Below are 18,095 nucleotides of genomic sequence, written 5' to 3' on the forward strand. Positions count from 1 at the left end.
CTGCTTATCTTTTTAATGTGTTTTGTATATCCTGTGCAGGTTCCTTTATTTCATTACATTTTTAGCTTTCTCAAACGGCTCTATGCTTTGAAGGGTGCAAGATGGGTTCCGACGCACACAAAATTTTTAACAAAAAAACTCAATATGCTGAAAAAGGCAGAATTTAATTTATTTTAAAACATATACTAAACGTTACGTTTCAACCTTCTAGCAAGGTCTTCTTCAGACTCTGTACCAAATACGAAATACAAATACAAATATTTTGTATTTGGTACAGAGTCTGAAGAAGACCTCGCTAGAAGGTTGAAACGTAACGTTTAGTTTATGTTTTAAAATGAAATAAATTTCTGCCTTGGTCAGCATATTGAGTTTTTGGTTATCATGGAAACATGACTTAATGGTGTTACAATTTTCAACTCATTCATTTACTCGTTTGAGTCTCGAAATACAGTTCAAGCTACACGTAAACAGGGCGCTCAAACTGCGGCCACCAAAGCGTTTTATTGTTGCTCGCCTTAGTACTTATAAAAGCTCTTCATGTAATTTTGAGACATTATCTTCAGTGGAAGGATTGTTTAATCGGCCTCATCGGCCCTGGATTTGTGTCACCGCAGAAACGTTCGCAGCTTTTGGAGGTTCTTAACGGAAACAACTTTTCTAAAAACATCATATTTGTGTTTGATGACTCGTTCATTATGAACCACCGAAAGCGTCATTTTTATTCTGAATGTGTGCAACCATGTGTATAGGTTCACACAGTTGTGACAATGGACTAGTTTTGCAATTACGATAAACAAAAGGGCCTTCCCCATGGTCTAGTGGTAACGCTGTTCCAGGTCTTAGTTAAATTCAAGGAAATGTCTTTTCTTGATTACACTGTTGCTCAGATGAGCTAATCAGGACAGTTTAAAGTGGGAAACGAACCACCGTGCCTATACCATTAATCGATCGCGGGCCCCAATGCAACACTACGCTCTCGGGAGGTCTAGAATGAATGATGCATGAAAAAGATGCCCAAATCAAAATAGTTTTACTGAGTGAATAATTCACAGACAGCAAAGTGTGTGACTGACTACGAGGAAATAAAGAAAGAAAAAAGAAAAAGAAAACATGTTTATACTTTGTATTAACAAATATCTTATTTTGCATTTTTTTCTCTAGATTAGGACTTATTGACTGCACCGTATCTCGTCCGTGTCATTTCAGCACAATCAAAATTTTGGGTTGTGCGAAATTTTGGATCACTCTATGTAACCATTTGCTTTGAATCAAGATCCGATTACATTCAACCACATTTGTACATACTCACGGCGACCATTTTTCTTTTCATTTCCCTTGACGCTGTACCTACTTGCGAGAAGTGAAGGGAGGCCATGCATATTCAAGAAAGGGGAAACTGGTTTCGAGAATTCTAATTAACTCGCGAGACCATTGTTAGCGAACCGACTTTCCAAATCGCTCGCTCACGTAATGATACAATGCAGGTCACGCACCAATACGCATGAGCGGGAGAAGAAATTAACTATTACAGCGACACTTGCCATTGTTGGCACCGCTCTTAAGCCTGCTTTACACGTATAAGTTTTCAGCGCTGCAAGATGAACTCCTAATGGTGGCAGATCGGCTCGGAAAGATCGAAGTTCGAAGATCAGTCATGTTTGATGTTTTTCGATGGTAGCATTTCAAGCTGATGCGCGTAACAAGACTCTCTGTCTCGTTACGAACTCTGATACAATAATTACCTAAAGCATATTTACTTTACCTGGTGACCTTTTTCGGACCATTAAGAGGATATGTAACATATTTTGTATTTCAACCCTGTGATGCGTGGTTGCATACATATTCAGGATAAAAATCTTGCTTTCAGAGGGCTCGTAGCATTGAAACGAGGCGTCCAAATATATTGTTCAAGAAACGTTGTTTGCTTTAATGACTTGTGATAATAGTTGTGTATGTTGTTTGCACTAAATATTTCGAGACGAGACCGAGAACAAGACAGGTATTTATAGCTTGAGACGATACGGTCACGATACCATCCCTACAGAGTCTTCTCCCTGCAAGCCACATCGTCTCGTCAATGTATAATTCTATGAAAATCCATATGGAATTTCACCTGTAGTTGTCCCCATTTCGCACTTTCGCGGCATGTTCTCTGTCAGTTTCTCAAAAACATACAATTCTTCTACCTTTGTTGTTATTATTTCATGTCGAAGTCTGGTGCTTGTGGCATCTTTTGATTTAATATGAGAAAACTTTATTTTGTTTTTTCGTAGATTTTTGCATACAGGATCGCACTAATTTGCTAGTTTTCTGCATAGAAACCGTGGACATCTACGCATATTTCCCAGTGCTGGTGTAAGTGCAGTGTGCTTTAAGAAAGAAAGAGAGGAGGAACACGTGACAACAGCTATGAGGAAAAAGAGAGAGAGAAAGACGAACAGGAAGATTTAGTGGGTACATTATGTAGGGAGGAGAGACAATAAACAGGAGGAGAGGCATGTAGTATTAGATGGATGAAGGGGAGGAGCAGAGAGAGAAACAAATGGAGACATATTAAGAAGTAAGAAGAGGGAGAGAGCGACCAAGGAAAAACAGAGAGAAAAGATAATCAGAAAGAATAAGACAATAGTAATAGTGAGAGTGAGACAATCAGAGTAAGAAACAGATGGAAGGAGAGAGAGAGAGAGAGAGAGAGAGAGAGAGAGAGAGAGAGAGAGAGAAAGCTCATCATTTCAGCTTGGCTATTTAAATTGTAACTGTTTGGAATTCTTGAACGACAGTCAACCTATCTCTTTCCGTGTGTATGTCTCTTGCGCAATAATCCTGAGCTGCGAATTCTTCAGAAACGTTCCGTGCAATTTTTGTTTTTAGCAGCGCTGACCAACATGCAACTTTCCTTACATCTACCCCACACATGAAGTTCAAATTTGGCGGGAAATGGCTAGCTATTATTACGCTTTTATACAATATCCTGTCAGGCTATGCAGCCCGCAGGAGGATGGAGTTGAAAGGGGTTACATAACCGTTAGGAAAACTAGTTCTGTGCTATTGACTTGCGTTGGGAATACGTTACAGGAGGTAGAAAAAGTTTTGTTTTCGAGTCCACTGCCTTGTTCTGATATGACTGGATTTACATATTAAAAGAAAGGGTCCCAATGACTGAAAGTCCTGGAAAGACAGGGAATCAATCAGCTGAAGGCCATGGACATGGCAGGCAATTTTGTAAAAGCATTTTTAAAAAAACTTTGAAAAGACAGTGAAATACATGGTTTTTATGCTTGACAGGATTGGAAACTCATAAACCACATTTCACATTTCCTCCAAAAACTTCTTGACAAGAAATTTTGAGTAAAAATATTTCATATTTTATTTGTTCATTTTTTAAAAGAATGTTGGATAAACCATTCATTTCGTTAGCATGCCAATTTGAAGACTTGACGTGCATATATTAGTAGGTAAAAGCATTAATAAGTCATTAGGAAATGACCTGGAAATTGAGTGGAAAACTTATAGTGGGATCCAAAAATCTGTTTGTTTCAAATTCATTCCATCCTCAGACAGGACTAGAACCACAGCTTAAAGGTGGAATATTTTTTTAAAATGTATTTTCATATCTCATTTCAATTCTCTTTTCGATTGCTAACTTTAAGTTTCATTTTTTTTATCAGGGCATACAAACACAAACGCCCATGTCTTACCCGTGATTCGAACCCAAGACCCGTATCGTAATAGTGCAATGCGTTGACCAATCCGGCACGGAGGTCGACATTAAGCTGAGTGATGACTGGATGGAATTGGTGGAGGGACGCTCACCCAAGCCAAGAACGGGACTCGAACCCGGGATCGTCGGTGACGAGAGGGAAATTCGACCACTAAACGCGCTAGGACACCAGGCCGACTGTGATCCGAATCGCTGCGCCATGTGCCTCCACCACGAATCGAACCCGGGATCCCTCGCCCCCTAGAGTCATTGGTTTACATAATAGACGTCAAAATCAATTCTCCTGTGGCGATTGCCCCGTGAAGGTCAATGCAAATGGTAGAATTGTTTTTATGTCGTCTTTTCGAATTTTTCCATGGTACAGTCGAACGCTTATCTAAATGATGGGTCATTGTTGTTCGACAAGGAGGAATACAGCCACGCAACGCTGTCTTCAACTTCCAATTAACACCCCTCCCCCACTTTTCTAAAAAAAACGTCGGCTCTTGTTTTCGACGCCAACAGTGTTGAAGTGAAATACTTTGATAAGGACAGGATATTTAAGTCAGCATAATTATTGGCTCTGCATGTGTTACCTACGAAGACTTATCTTCACTTATCTGACGACAAGCCATAAACATCAAAAGTAATTTTCTTACCTCAGTGTTTACAGCCTGGGGTAACTATTAGTGATAGGCATAATCCCTTTCCCGATTTGAATCCACTGAGATGACAGACTAATCGGAACTGGACTTACAGTTTAAAGTGGTATACAACCTACTCAGTGCCTCCACAGAGTACCCAACCCGAGAACCCTTGATTATTAACACACAATGTGCATGAAAGTGTCGTATTTCTCATTAACATCGTATAAGAAGCGAGGTAATAACGATTAGGTAGAAAATTTTATGTGATTTTTTTGAGAAAGTATTCACATGTTTTAAACTCTCTTTAAGAAATTACATCCTTTGCATGCTGTATGGAAAATAAAAAAGAATAATTTGATTATACATCTTAAAGGTTTTATAAACCAAGGAATAATCATAAAAAAATCACCCTACCCTCGCCATGCATTCTCAAATCTGAGAAGTAGCTCAATGGTTCAAGCAGTCTGACGTAGATTTAGCGCAAGATGACGTATCGTTTCACGTGTGGTTTTTCCCCCGTGCACGCTGTTGGGCACACCCCCTGCTGCCGTTTTTAACAAACTCCGCACCATTCCGCGAATTTAATGATCACCCCACTGTAATTTCCCCGGAAAGATATTAATTTAAAATGACGTAACCTCATCCCACCCGCACGGCCGTAATGAAACGTGAGGAAAGGAAGAGTTATTCTTTGACGCAAAATTCCTGAGATAATTTCTTAGCGCGATATTCGCTTCCGGAGATTTGCGTTCGCGTCCCGTAGCAATATTACTCACCGGAAATGCTACTATGACAGCGCTCCCAACGGCAAGGCTCCACACTTCCACACTGCATTGTATCCCCAGAAATACCCCTCTACCCTTTTCCCCCGACGCTTTCACAATGCGATTTTAATATGTGAAACAGAACATGAATAAACACATGACTTCCCGAAACGGTTTCTGCTTTGTTTCAAATTCGCTTCCGCTATGGAAAGTTCTGCACAGTCATTTGTTTACTAGACTGCGGAAGTTCGTATGGATGCATATTTTAAAATTGTCTGCGTATTTAAAATTAAATCCTGTACAATTTACATATCTGTTATGTTGGATATCTGCTTTTCCATCCAAAGGAGATATCATTTAGGAGGGGTTTATCCAAAATTTTCCTATGGGGGGGGTAAGTTCGTATTTATGGGAGTATAAATGTATATTTACACCCTAAGTGACCTTGAATTGGACCTTGAGAAAAAATTAAGGTGGTGTTGTAGAAATGTTGGGAAGGTTTATACGGATGGTGTGGATAAATCATTGCCGTCAAGGATATGCTATGGATATTTGTGCACAAGGGCGGATTTAGAAGGTGATTGTCATTTCTTTAGTTGGCCTTTCACAGTGTAAGTAGCCATGGATCTGATCTGGACATTGTGGATATCCAATGGATGTTCCTTTGGAGATTTGTACTGTATGGGTTTATTGATGAGGGACCTTCTGCTGACTTGTCACTGGGTAACTGGTCGTCGATTGTCATGGATTTTAAGGTGCAACATCTTTCCAAAAATATAGCTGTTTTCCTACCGATCGTTTGAGATATGTATTTTAAGACATGAAAACAAGTGAAATGAACACACTTTGTTGCACCTTTTTCGCGAGATTAGCACACTTATCCCCTTTTTACCCCATTTTTGATGCTTCAGGACCTTTTCCCTTCCTTTTCTTTCATGTTTTGTTAAAAAATTGGACAGAAAAATACATGATTTTCACTCTTCTTGAGCAGCTACATTAAATCCTATAGTCTCATTTTGTAGAGCAGAACGAGAGCTATAAAATGGTATAATATAATCATTGCAGCGTCAATAGTTCCCAAGATAATGTAGCAAAACCCGCGAGAGAAAACACAAACTTCAACAAAACCTATTCGGCAGAACTACAGTTCTCTACGCGGTCCGCGCTCATTATATACAGAAGGCGCAGAAAAATATAGCATTGAATATGCGGCAGGTTTTTTCCTCTGTCACGCTAAAAATCTTTGTATCTTTCCTATCTTCTACTTTCATCTTGTTCTTCGCCTAATAATCATACTTCCGGTAAGTGCCACTTAAGCAGAAGGCGTTTGAACCACACACACTAGGTATGCTTTGTAGGTATCCCCTAACAAGCATGCTATGGAGGGCTCCGAGGGGGAAGGACACTCACTTGGAGAGCCAAGAACCCAAGGGGGACGCTTACAAGACGAGGCGTTGCCGGCTGGGCCCCACTCATCCCGGCGGGCTCTTTGTGGGCCGGGAAAATTTAAAATTTCTGATTTCTGAGAGTATTGGTTAAAGGCATCTTACCAGCACCTTTTTTCGCACCTTTTTTTCCCCCTTTCCCGATCATAATTCTGCACCTTAAAATCCTTTCCCTAATCATGAACCGGAGTCTCCTCATTTGTTCTCACCAGCGCTGGGTTCGACCCTGGAACCGCTCTTAGCACAGTCGAGATCAACGACCGTTAGGTCACGTGAAAGAAACGCATTTCGAAAAGAAAGACTTATCATTTCCAGTGATTGTCGCACAGATCAATGCACTAATTTCAATGACGTGCTGCCGTATCTCGAACGGCTTATTTTGATAAAAGCAAAAGACGGCATTGTGCCTTTGAGGATACACCCGTCCGCTGTTGCGTCATCGCTGGCAATATCCTCGCGGCTAATTTGGAGCCATAATGGCATTAGAGGTGGCTCACGCGAGCCTTCCAGGAACTGCTAGGATCGATGCCACGAACTTGGCCAAGACTGCTCCGGTTGAAGGACAGAAACCAAGTTCAAAGCGCTTCCCGCCAGCTGATTGCGAAGGCTTGTATCCGGCCGTTCAATCGCATCGATTGCCTTTCCCAATACTTTTCAGGGCGCTCGTCAATATTTGAGAAACTGTGGCAGGTAGGGAGATGAGAGGTGACGCATATGAAAGGTGCGGAAATCGGGGATTCCCAGAGTGCAGGTATCTCTCTCTCTCTCTCTCTCTCTCTCTCTCTCTCTCTCTCTCTCTCTCTCTCTCTCTCTCTCTCATAGGGTTGCTGGGTGATGGGAAGGGGAGGGTGCATGTAGTAGCAAGGTTGCGGATTCGAAATGGGGATGGGCAGTAGAATCTCGAATCTTGGACCAGTTACACGATTTTCAAATTCTGGACCAGTTACATAATTTTCGAATCCTGGACCAGTTAAACGATTCAAATCCTGACCAGTTGCATGATTCTCGAATCCTGGAATCGTTACACGATTATCGATTTCTGGACCAGCTGCGAGGTTCTCGAATCCTGGAGCAGTTACACGATTCGAATCTTCGACCAGTTACACGATTCCCGATTCCTGGACCAGTTACATGAATCTCGATTCCTGAACCAGTTACACGATTCTTGACTCCTGGATCAGTTACACGATTCACGAATCCTCGACTCTATACTCGATTCTCGAATCGGTCACAAACCCAGTGAGTGACAGCTATACCGAATAAGTTACCGCAATGAAATTATAATGCCAAAAGATTTTTATAATTACCTGAATGTTAATGACAATGGTCCTACATTAGCATGCGGTGTTAATTGGACTTCATCCATTGTCTAGTGCTTTTAACTATATTTATTCCAAGGGAAATTTCAAACAGGAGCGACATGAGGCGCGTGTCGCTTGGAAACCAACCATCAGAAATAAATTCAACCTTCCGAATCGGAACGACTGGACAAGCAGCACGTGTTGCTCGCACTGGGCAATTTTTTCTCAATATTGTGTAGAGTGTCGCCTCCGTCTGTTGTTCCTGCATGCAAGGTGAATGTTTTGCTTTAGACTTGAAGAGGCCAGCGTCGATTGTTGCTTCGGTCTGAAAGGTTGTCTTCGCGTGAACAAATTTATTCTCCATGTCACCGCGTTTTCCGCTGGTAAACCAACTTTTTTTGTTGTACATTTAGCATTAATATGTGGGTAATTGCTCATTATATATTATGCAAACTATTAAAACAAGCCTGTAAACAAGAATTTAAGTAAATTATTTTAAGAACTTCTAGACTGGTTGACGTACGCCACTGATCGTTCTAATCGCACCCTTCTGGCGACAGGGTTTCCTCCCCCAGTTGGAAGGGCGATGGAACCAAAGAGAAAGTGGGCGAGGGCTATTTAAAAGAGCGGCCTTTTCTCTTGGTGCACTGAAATCCAGGTCCACTTCCAAAAAGGGAGATTTTATGAAAAATATTGCCGGCACAATTTGAAGTTGTCGGAGGTCTGTTTATATATAACTTACAGTGGTTCCGGCCAAAGAAAGGACTTGCAATATCTCTATGTCTTTTCCGTTGAGAGACAGGGAGGGTCACATGAACCGCTGAACCAATCGGCTTTGTCCAGTTGCCGTGGTGAGGGGAAATTTTCGTTGTATTCTGCGTTGCCAAATTTTTCGTTCCGAGTCGTTTTCGAAACAGGCGGCACGCCCCCCCCCCCCCCCACAAGGTCAAACAGGGCGAAGATTAATGGTTGCCGCAGCGCAGCAAGTGAATGGGTCTCCCATTCCCTACCTCTCCCTGAAATGCGAGCCAAGGGAGCATGTTGACAGGAAGAGGTGTCGTGTACGACTGGGCAAAACTCAGGGTGTAGCAACCGGTAGCAACACCGCTTTTCCCCCCTTGAACTGGAGGCGGAAAGTCTGGATTTCAAGTTCATTCTTTGGCCAGGCGGACTTTACATGCCTGCATTGGTGTTTTATTTCTATTACATCTAATTAATCTAAATAGGGGGTGTATAATAAATATATGTAATAAATAAGAATTGTTGCTGTAAACTATGTGAAACTTTCATAATACGCCTCTGTAGTTAGCATTGACAGCCACATGGATGTTTTTTTTTTCAATTTTATGCAGTGTCAGGTACATCTATTCGTCGATGCTAACGTGATGTAATTGCAGCGAAACAGACGAGATCTTTATAAGGTTGCGTTGCGTGAGGCGCAGGGACGTAGCTAGGTTGATCAGTTTGGGGGGGCCAAACATAAGATTTTTTCTATCAAACTATTATAAATTAACAAACTATTTATACACCATATAGACCTATGCTGTATACATACATTATATATGTATGTATGTGTGTGTGCGTATATATATATATATATATATATATATATATATATATATATAAGTCTTGGAAAGAAAAGGATGGTAGCATCGTCGCCTGGTAATCAAGGGGTTTCGGGTTCGATTCCCGGTTGATGCTCATAGTGGTTCGGATCCCACTTTACACTGTAGAACCAGTCCCGATTAGCCTTACTGTCTATAAAGTGGACTTAAACACCAACTCAATCAATCAATAAATTGGAAAAGAACATCATTTTCTTCTGTAGCCCCGAACAGTCTACGGATATACTCCCGCGAAATACACAGCCATTATTCGGGAAACTAAATGCAGAACGAACTCATTAGCTTAATGGTTGATACACCAAGAACAATGTTATTAGTCTTTAGATTTGTAAATTTGCTGGAAAAAAATTGAGAAGTAGATAAAACCCTTTTCCGTGGTTTTAGATATAAAGTGCTGGAACCAGGTTTACAAGTATTGGCAAAAGTGCAAATATGAAATGTGTGCGTAATGAGTTCAAGCTAGGCATCTCATGTATACAGTTCATACCGGAATCGAATCCGGTATCTCTTAGTTCAAGGGCGGGCCCGAGTCTTCTATGGCATCTGATTGTTCACTTGGGAAATGACGACGATAAGAAATTATATGCACACGTCTAATTTCTTAAAATTAATCTTATTTGTGTGTGGAAAATTGAGTATATGATGGCACTGGATAAAACAAAGTTCCCACACGCTCAAATGATTATGCTCTCGTCTTTGGTTCGGCAGGTTCAACAACCTGCCCGGGTTCGATTCCCGATGGAGGCACATAGTTGTTCGGATCTCACTTTAAACTGTAGGTCCACTCCCGATTAGCCTTACAGTGCATAAAGTGGACTTAAAACACCAGTTCAATTAATCAATCAATCGAATGGTTCAAGGTTCGATCCCTGGTGGTCAGGCCGGTAGCCAAAATTTGATTTCGGAAGGGGCTTATCCCTTATCGGCAGCCGCCATCTAAAGACGAAAAGGTTGGGGGGAGGAGTAAATGCGCTGAAGATGAATTTCTTGGTATATTGCAACTTACCATATACAAGATGTTTAATCCTGTTAATGAAGTAAACTACACATTATTAAAATCAAATATTTGTAGGATTTCGGGAAAGGACTGCAGCTCCCGAGCCCCTTCCCTAGGTATGTGCCTGCTTGTATTAGTTCCAAAATTTCTGTGCTGTTCCAACATCGTGAGGACAATTTGGGAAGTACTGGAAAGCGATATGGAAGCAATTCTGCTCTCTGAAACTATGGGACTCGATGTGATGACCACGCGCAACCGAATGAAAGAACTCTTCGCAGGCCTTGTCCCTCATTATTAATTTTACTGACTAATTGTAAGTTTTTCTCGTCATCCTCGATAACGCAGTGGTAGCGTCACCGCCTTGCAATCAAGGGGTCCGGGTTCGATACCCGATGGAGGCACATAGTGGTTCGGATCCCCGATTAGCCTTATTGTGCATACAGTGGACTTAAAACACGAACTCGATAATTGGAAGGTTTTAGAAGAACTAAACATGGCTTTTTATGCATCGTACAACTTTGCTTCTTTTCACCCTACTTTTACAGTTTTTCTTCCTAAGAATTCCACTGACGTGAGTATAACACGCTACCAAACCAGAGGTCAAAGGTTCGGACATTGGACAGGTATGGTTGTATCATGTCTGTCCCATCGCCATTCCTTCGGCTCGTCATTCATCCTCATCATCGCATTTAACCCAAGAGGTAGAAAAGTGGCGTAATATAGAAATATATATATATATAAATGATTGATTTGGTTTATTCTACTTCGCTTTTGTGACACTTTTTGGCTAATCGTGAAGATGAAGATGACAATGAGAGGACCAACATAAAGAACACACACGCCAATCCGGAATTCGAACCCAGGACCCCTGGCATCGTAATACACCTTGTTAACCACTGCACAACAAATAGAAACAGAAAATGCTTGATAAGTTATTTGCTTCTCCATAACTCATGATTATATTAAAAGTATTATTCGCTGTATGACTAGGGATTAATTATATTTGTATGTCTAGCCAACCTAGTCACCTAAGCAGCAGCAGCTTCCGCATTTGCTGGTGGAGGCTAAATGAAGAAAAATCACAGAAAGTCAGAAAGATATACAAATTTTGTAACATAATACTTATAGAGCATGCAGACGGCTGTTAAAACAATTGCTACATACCTAGTTTCCTTCCTTAATTGAAACGTGGTTTATTCTTCATTATACATGAAATCATCCACCCTGGAAGTCGAACCCAGGATCTTGTGTGTAGTGTTGCCCACGGGACGAGACGGGACAGGCTTTTAAAAATTCGAGACGAGACGAGATTGATCATGTGTCCCTTTGGCAAACGAATATTTTCGAGACGAGACAGCATTTCACAGCATTTCCACGATACGAGACAGGCCAAAGTCTCGTCTCGTGGGCAACACTACTTGTGTGGTAGTCAGACTCTCTTTTAGGATGCCAATATGTTGGATATTTGGTCGATCAGTCGATCCTGGTCCATTGTTTCCAGAGGAAGACAATCTGGCAGCTTATCATTCGAAATTTTACTCGCGATGGAGGAAACAAACACTTCGTGATGCTATCTTCTCGCGTTTACAGAAGTTTATCACCGCTCGGACAAGAAATCCTACTTCAAACTGACAGATATCAACTGTTCACCAAATCAACAGATGAACCGACCGCTTCGATGTTTCTCCGAATTTTCAGAAAGTGGCCTTTTCCACCTTGCAGGGCAGGTCATTAGCAGGAGGGTTGAGTGCATGTGAGAAGAACCGCTATGTCATTCATTCCCGTGCCCAAAAAGGGACAAGCAGTAGAATTCTGTTCTTGGAATTTGAAACGCATGGGGATATCTTTTCTGAACCATAAAATAATTAACGCAGAAAGTTCTAGCCACCCGTAGCTAAATCTTCCTGTTTGTGTCGTCCATTCGGCGCCCATGGAGCCAGTGCAGGGCCAGATGAAGAGAAAGTGCGGGTTTTGGGGGGATCCTGGATCTGGTGTGCAGCAGGGATGAAAAATACATTTTCAATAGGTCTCAGACTTCCCTGACCGGGGCGGACCACAAAACCATTAACTGCATCCCCTCCCAATACATCTGTTTGTGTTCAACAAGCAAGAAACAGGGAAATAAGAAAGAAATGCCTTGCTTGGATTCGTGCTACTGAAAATTGAAGACGTGTTTCAAACTACAAGCAAAATTTACTGAAGAATTATTTTGCAATATTTGTCATCAAAGTAAAATTTCCAGCAAATACAGAACAGTTTCCCGGGGCCACGTGGACGTTTGCCGGGGCCAGTGCCCCCGCGTGCCCCCCCCTAACGACGTCCCTGGTGAGGCGATATGCTAAGGAAGAAATGGAAGCGGTTTCGAAAAAAAAGGAACAGCCGTCCTTCCAGGACTGAATCATGGGAAATCGTGACGTCACATGTGACTGAGGTCATTCAACTTGTTTCGGGTAGGAAATCCCGTTGCAGGAATGACCGAGATCGCCGGCGACATTGGCTGTGTACGACGGCGAATCCGCGTGTGCAGTCGATGTTTCAAGTGTCACGCCTCTTCCCTTCTTCTTTTTTTTTGTGTAAAAAAAGCAAGAAGAGGGGACGCTTCTTGGAACCATATTTGCCTTTGTTTCGCCTGACTGCCGGAGGTGGCACCACCGCTGCAGTCATTTGCATGATAGCGTTCCGGGAACACCGGTTTGCTGCTTGTACGAACGAACATGGCGTGAAGCTTTTGTTTAAACTGCGGTGGAACAACGTAACACGAAACAGAAACAAAAGAACGACGCCACTGATATTCTTGTAATGAGAATTGCCGTGGCGTGGTTTGCTCGGTGAGGTGTTTTACTCAATAACACACAAACACAGCCCCCTATGTTTGTTTGTTTAGATACTTAATTACTAAAGCTGGGATTTTGATGCATTTGATTTTTTTAGAGACAAATACGAGTACATTGTTCAGTTAGATGTTCCATGAGTTTCATAACAAAGGTACCAAACGAAGCATCTCTGATGATGGGACATTTTTAGTAGGATATTGCATTTTTAAGGAAGTGCATTTTTAACACTTTTTAAACATTACCTGCTTTGTTTTTATGTTTTCACGAGAGGAGGGGCATTTCTTAGTGTTTTTGTTTATTTTCTTTAAAAAGCAACCCACTTAATATTCTTATTCCTACTGTACATCCTGCCCTTAGTCCAGGGACTTCCCAAAGTAGTCCCCGCCCGGAGATCCGAATGAGGGACTATTTTACCTCCGGAATAGTTTACCTTGGAAACATCCATGGCCTCATTTTGCTGATTCTTGACATAGGAACAAAAATTAAGAGAATTTGAAAATAAAATCCTTAGGAAAATATTTGGACCTAAAAGGGATGAGGAGACAGGTGACTGGAGAATGTAGCATAAGTTAGAACTGCATAATTTGTATTCCTGTCCAGATATTATTAGAATAATTAAATCAAGAAGGCTTAGATGCGCAGGCCACGTGGCACGAATGGGATAAAAAGAAGAGTTTACAGGATTTTTGTTTGGAATCCTGATTGTAGGAGGCCAGTGGGAAGGTGAAGACGAAGATGGAGGGATAACGTTGAGATGAACCTAAAAGAAATCGGTAAGGATAGGAACAGATGGAAGGCTTGTGCTGCTGCAGCTAGTTAGTAGCAACCCACTTGTTTCTTTCCCCTTACGGAAGTTTCTGAACAACAGCTTTGTTTCCAGGAAATCTGGTAAATTCTTCCTTCTGGAACAAAGCGACCTAATGAAAGAAGTTCATGGGAAAGTGGAAAAGTAGTAGCCAAGAAAATGATATTGGTTTTGAACAGAAATGAAGGGGCTGTGTTCTATTGCTGATGTTTTGTCTGAAGAAAAATTATCTACTGCGGAACTACAAGGGGATTTGCAACCTGAAGCACTTCAAATATTCTCTTCGAGTATCGGTAGAAGTGGGAAGTGGCTTTTCAATGTCCAAGCCTTCATTAAGAGACAATCGACAGTCACTTTGCTTTGACAGCCTATGTTACCGCATAGTACCACATAGCCTGCATAGTTGAAAGTAGCGGTGCAATGCAATAAAAATAGCATTTTGAAAATTTTATAGAGATTTTCTGATGTTTTTAGGGCATTATTGCATCTTCTATACTCACTGTGAACCACGATCAGGTCATCTCGAATTACACCCGCCCAAAAGAAACAAGAAGCAAGTACATTATCTATTAACACAATGTAAAACAGAACTGCTATTCCTCTGGTACCCTCTTGTCGACGAATTACAACCCGTGACTTTACCTGTAGAAGGAACACACTGCGCTGTACGCTGGGCAAGAAAATGAAACATTTCCACTCGCGAGCGAAAGATAATTTACCTCTATCTGTGTTACGGCGGCGATTTTTTTAAACCCAAGCCGAGCAAAAGTGTTTCTCACCCGTCTTAAAGAACAAAACTCGGATGACCGAATTTCAAGAATACGAAGAAAGAGAGCGTGACAGTGTGTAGGTTTCAAATATTTAGCTTATGTTCTTAAATTGCTGCGTGTAACGAAGTTTGTATTGGTTGGCCTTTTTTTTCAATACGAAGGGCACTAAGAAGAGAGAAATGAAGCTAAATCTAAGTAATCGTTACGAGAAACAGTGCAAATGTTGAGTAATGTATGTGAAACATTTGGAAACCTGTTTGCATAGGAAGTTGTGAACTACATACACCAAGGTGGTAACAATGCCACTGCTTCTTGCTCTGCTATCGTTACGGAAAATACTGAAAAAAAAATTGAAATTCCAAAATCAAAATTGCAGGGAAATTTCAAGATATGAAAGTCAATCTTATTAGAGCAGGAATTTCATCCGTAATCTATCTCCCCGAGGAATCATAATTAACATTTGAAATTTGATTTGGGTTAAACTCTTAATATCTCCACATTATCATCTAAATTTTAAAATTACTGTTAGTATAAACAAAATATTTATGAAAATGTTCTTATTTCGTGTATTTTTGCTAAGAGTACGTCAATTTGCTATCAGTAATACTCATTAACTCGTTATTTTTAATCCAATCAATCCTAGTATGGAAATAGTAATAATGGTACTATTGCTGCTAATAGCAAAACTTATAATAATAGTAGTCGAAAAGTTTTGTATTCGCGAGTTCAATTCCTGGACATGCGTGTTCTTTGCGAATGTTCCTTCATCAATTCCATCATATCATCACTCATCCTCATCTTCGCGATTAGCCCAAAGCAGCAGAAAAGCGAAGCAAAATAAACCAAATCAATCAATTTTTCTAGATGAAGGGAAATTTTTAATTAAAGAGGGAAATTTTGCACCTTCTCAGGAAATTTGTGACCTCTGTTTCTGACACTGACTTTCCTCTAACGTGGGATTATCAGTAGATGGAGAAAACCGTCGGAGGTACTCCTAGAAAGGCAAACGTTCGGCAAGCTCCGGAAGAACATGTTAGACCAAACTCAGTGCAGGTTTGTCATGAGCACGTACCTTCTATGCAGGGTGAGTGAGGGCTACACGACAGGCTCATGAGAACAAGGGCTGCCGTGCATTCGTCCATAATGTCCTCCTTGCTATCGTCTTGCGAGGAGCTCGGTCTCCTTTTGCGGGATCTGCAAAAGAAGAAAATAAAATATTTTTGAATTTTTGGCAACTGCAGATCCACACTTGAGCTGTGTTCCAGACTTGGCAGCAAGGGCGCGCTGGTTCATAAACAGTGCATAATATTAATAAAACTTCGATTGATCTAGAAACATGTTACGTGGGTATAGAAAATGTCTGATTAATTACGAGGTTAAAAGTTACCATAATTAAATAATTAGAAACTTTCTCCAGTACATAAAATTCTGACCATCATCACTGCAAAATAAAATTAATCTGGATAGAGACATATCAATTATTAAATGCACAATAAATATAATTTGAAACCAGTTAAAATCAGTATAAAAATAATCTAATGTCAATCCTTTAAAATTAAATAAAATATCCCCAAAACTCATAAAATACAATAACGAAATGTATTTGTGTATGAATTTATATAGTAAATGCAATAATATACACGATCTAATATTAGTAATTTGATTAGGTATAATAGAATATATAAGAAAACAACCGATAGTAAAAAAAACAACTGAGTAATGTTTACTCAAACCACACGTGTGAATGCATCATTTATCTCAAGCGCTAACTTCTCTTACACGTAGTGGAAACTGCATTCTTGCAGTAAACAAGGTTCTGGCGCCTTAACTCACAGCCAGTATAATCCTTGCGTTTGTCCATTCATCCATCTTATGTCCAGTCTAGGGGCCGAAATTCGGATCTCGAATCCAAGATTGAGGATTTGGATATCTGATTGATGATTCAGATATCATATCAGATCTATAAGATTAAACATTCGGATATATGATCCCGGATTAAGGATTCTGGTAGCTGATCCAGGATTCGGATATCAGTTTTAAAATTTAGTGTTCGAACACCTGATTCAGGATTCAGAATTTTGATATCGGATACAGGATTCGGATAGCATATTCAAGATTCAGAATTCGGATATCTGATCCCGGATTCGGCTATCTGATTCACAATTCTGATATCGGATACATGATTCAGATATAAGATCGAAGATTTAGGATTGGAATATCTGATCCAGGATTCAGAATTCTGATATCGAATGCATGATTCGGAGATCAGATCGAAGATTTAGAATTTAGAATTCTTGTAGCGGATCCAGTATTAGAATAATTTTGGATTCAGATTTGAAGGTCCATATATGACTAAGTATACTTAGCTAATACGAAGGCACCACCTGAGCCTTCAGCATGGGGTCGCAGGAGTAACCCCGCTTGGGATTCGTCCTCGGTCGCCGACATTGCACGTCAATTGCAAGCAATCCTCCACGACGCTTCCATAACAAGCCAACAAGCTACATGCGTTCGTGACATACTTCAGTTCATGTGGGTCAGTGTCGCAGTTGCGTCACCCGCGCAGCGAGCAACATTTTCTCTCCTGGCCAAGAACGGCGGAGGAATAAATATTTGCTTAGAAAGCTGCGGCGGATGGATACACACACAAGGGTGAATGAGAGAAAACGAGTTCTTGTTAGCGCCCTGTAACAGTCTCCTTGGGAAGCGAAGGCTGCAAGAGACCGCTTTTAGCATGCCTCCGTTCCTATGAAGTTGATTGTTCTGTCTATTGGGCGCTTTTATCTTTTTACTTGTTAAGCAGAGAAAACAAGGAGAATGGAGATACTTCTTCTTTTTCTTTTTTCCCAGGCGATGGCATTAACCCTAACTTTCTCTGGAAAGGTGAGCAGACTGAGATGATGAGGGGACCGGGAGAGAAAGTGGAATGCTTAGGAACTCGTGGAAAAGTCAAGCGGTGTGTTTACCGATTGTGTTGTCGTGCCTGTCCAAACATCCACCTATTTCTGCAGCCGCTTTGTTTTCGCTTGATGTAATCTTGTGCAGTTTTCACCATTTCCCTTCAATGCCCCTACATTAACGGTTTTGGGGCTCGCCCAGCCTCACATCAACGGTCACACCAACCGGGCACGTATCTAGAAATACATTTGGGGGGTACAATCAAGTGTCGCAATAATAATAATAAATAATTATATTTAATTAAATTAA

The 18,095-nt window shown here is 40.9% G+C and overlaps 1 protein-coding gene across 1 annotated transcript in view; it reads right to left on the reverse strand.

Annotated features, from left to right (window-relative positions):
- Glut4EF (Glucose transporter 4 enhancer factor) overlaps nucleotides 1-18,095 on the reverse strand; it is a 123,042-nt gene that overhangs the window by 38,046 nt on the left and 66,901 nt on the right. The window contains exon 3 of the mRNA XM_083129677.1: nucleotides 15,961-16,082. Coding sequence (XP_082985803.1) covers nucleotides 15,961-16,082 — 122 coding nt within the window. The remainder of the gene's footprint in view (nucleotides 1-15,960; nucleotides 16,083-18,095) is intronic.

The sequence above is a fragment of the Lepisma saccharinum genome, chromosome 10 (genome assembly GCF_977018435.1).
Source record: "Lepisma saccharinum chromosome 10, izLepSacc3.1, whole genome shotgun sequence".
NCBI classification, from domain to species: Eukaryota; Metazoa; Arthropoda; class Insecta; order Zygentoma; family Lepismatidae; genus Lepisma; species Lepisma saccharinum.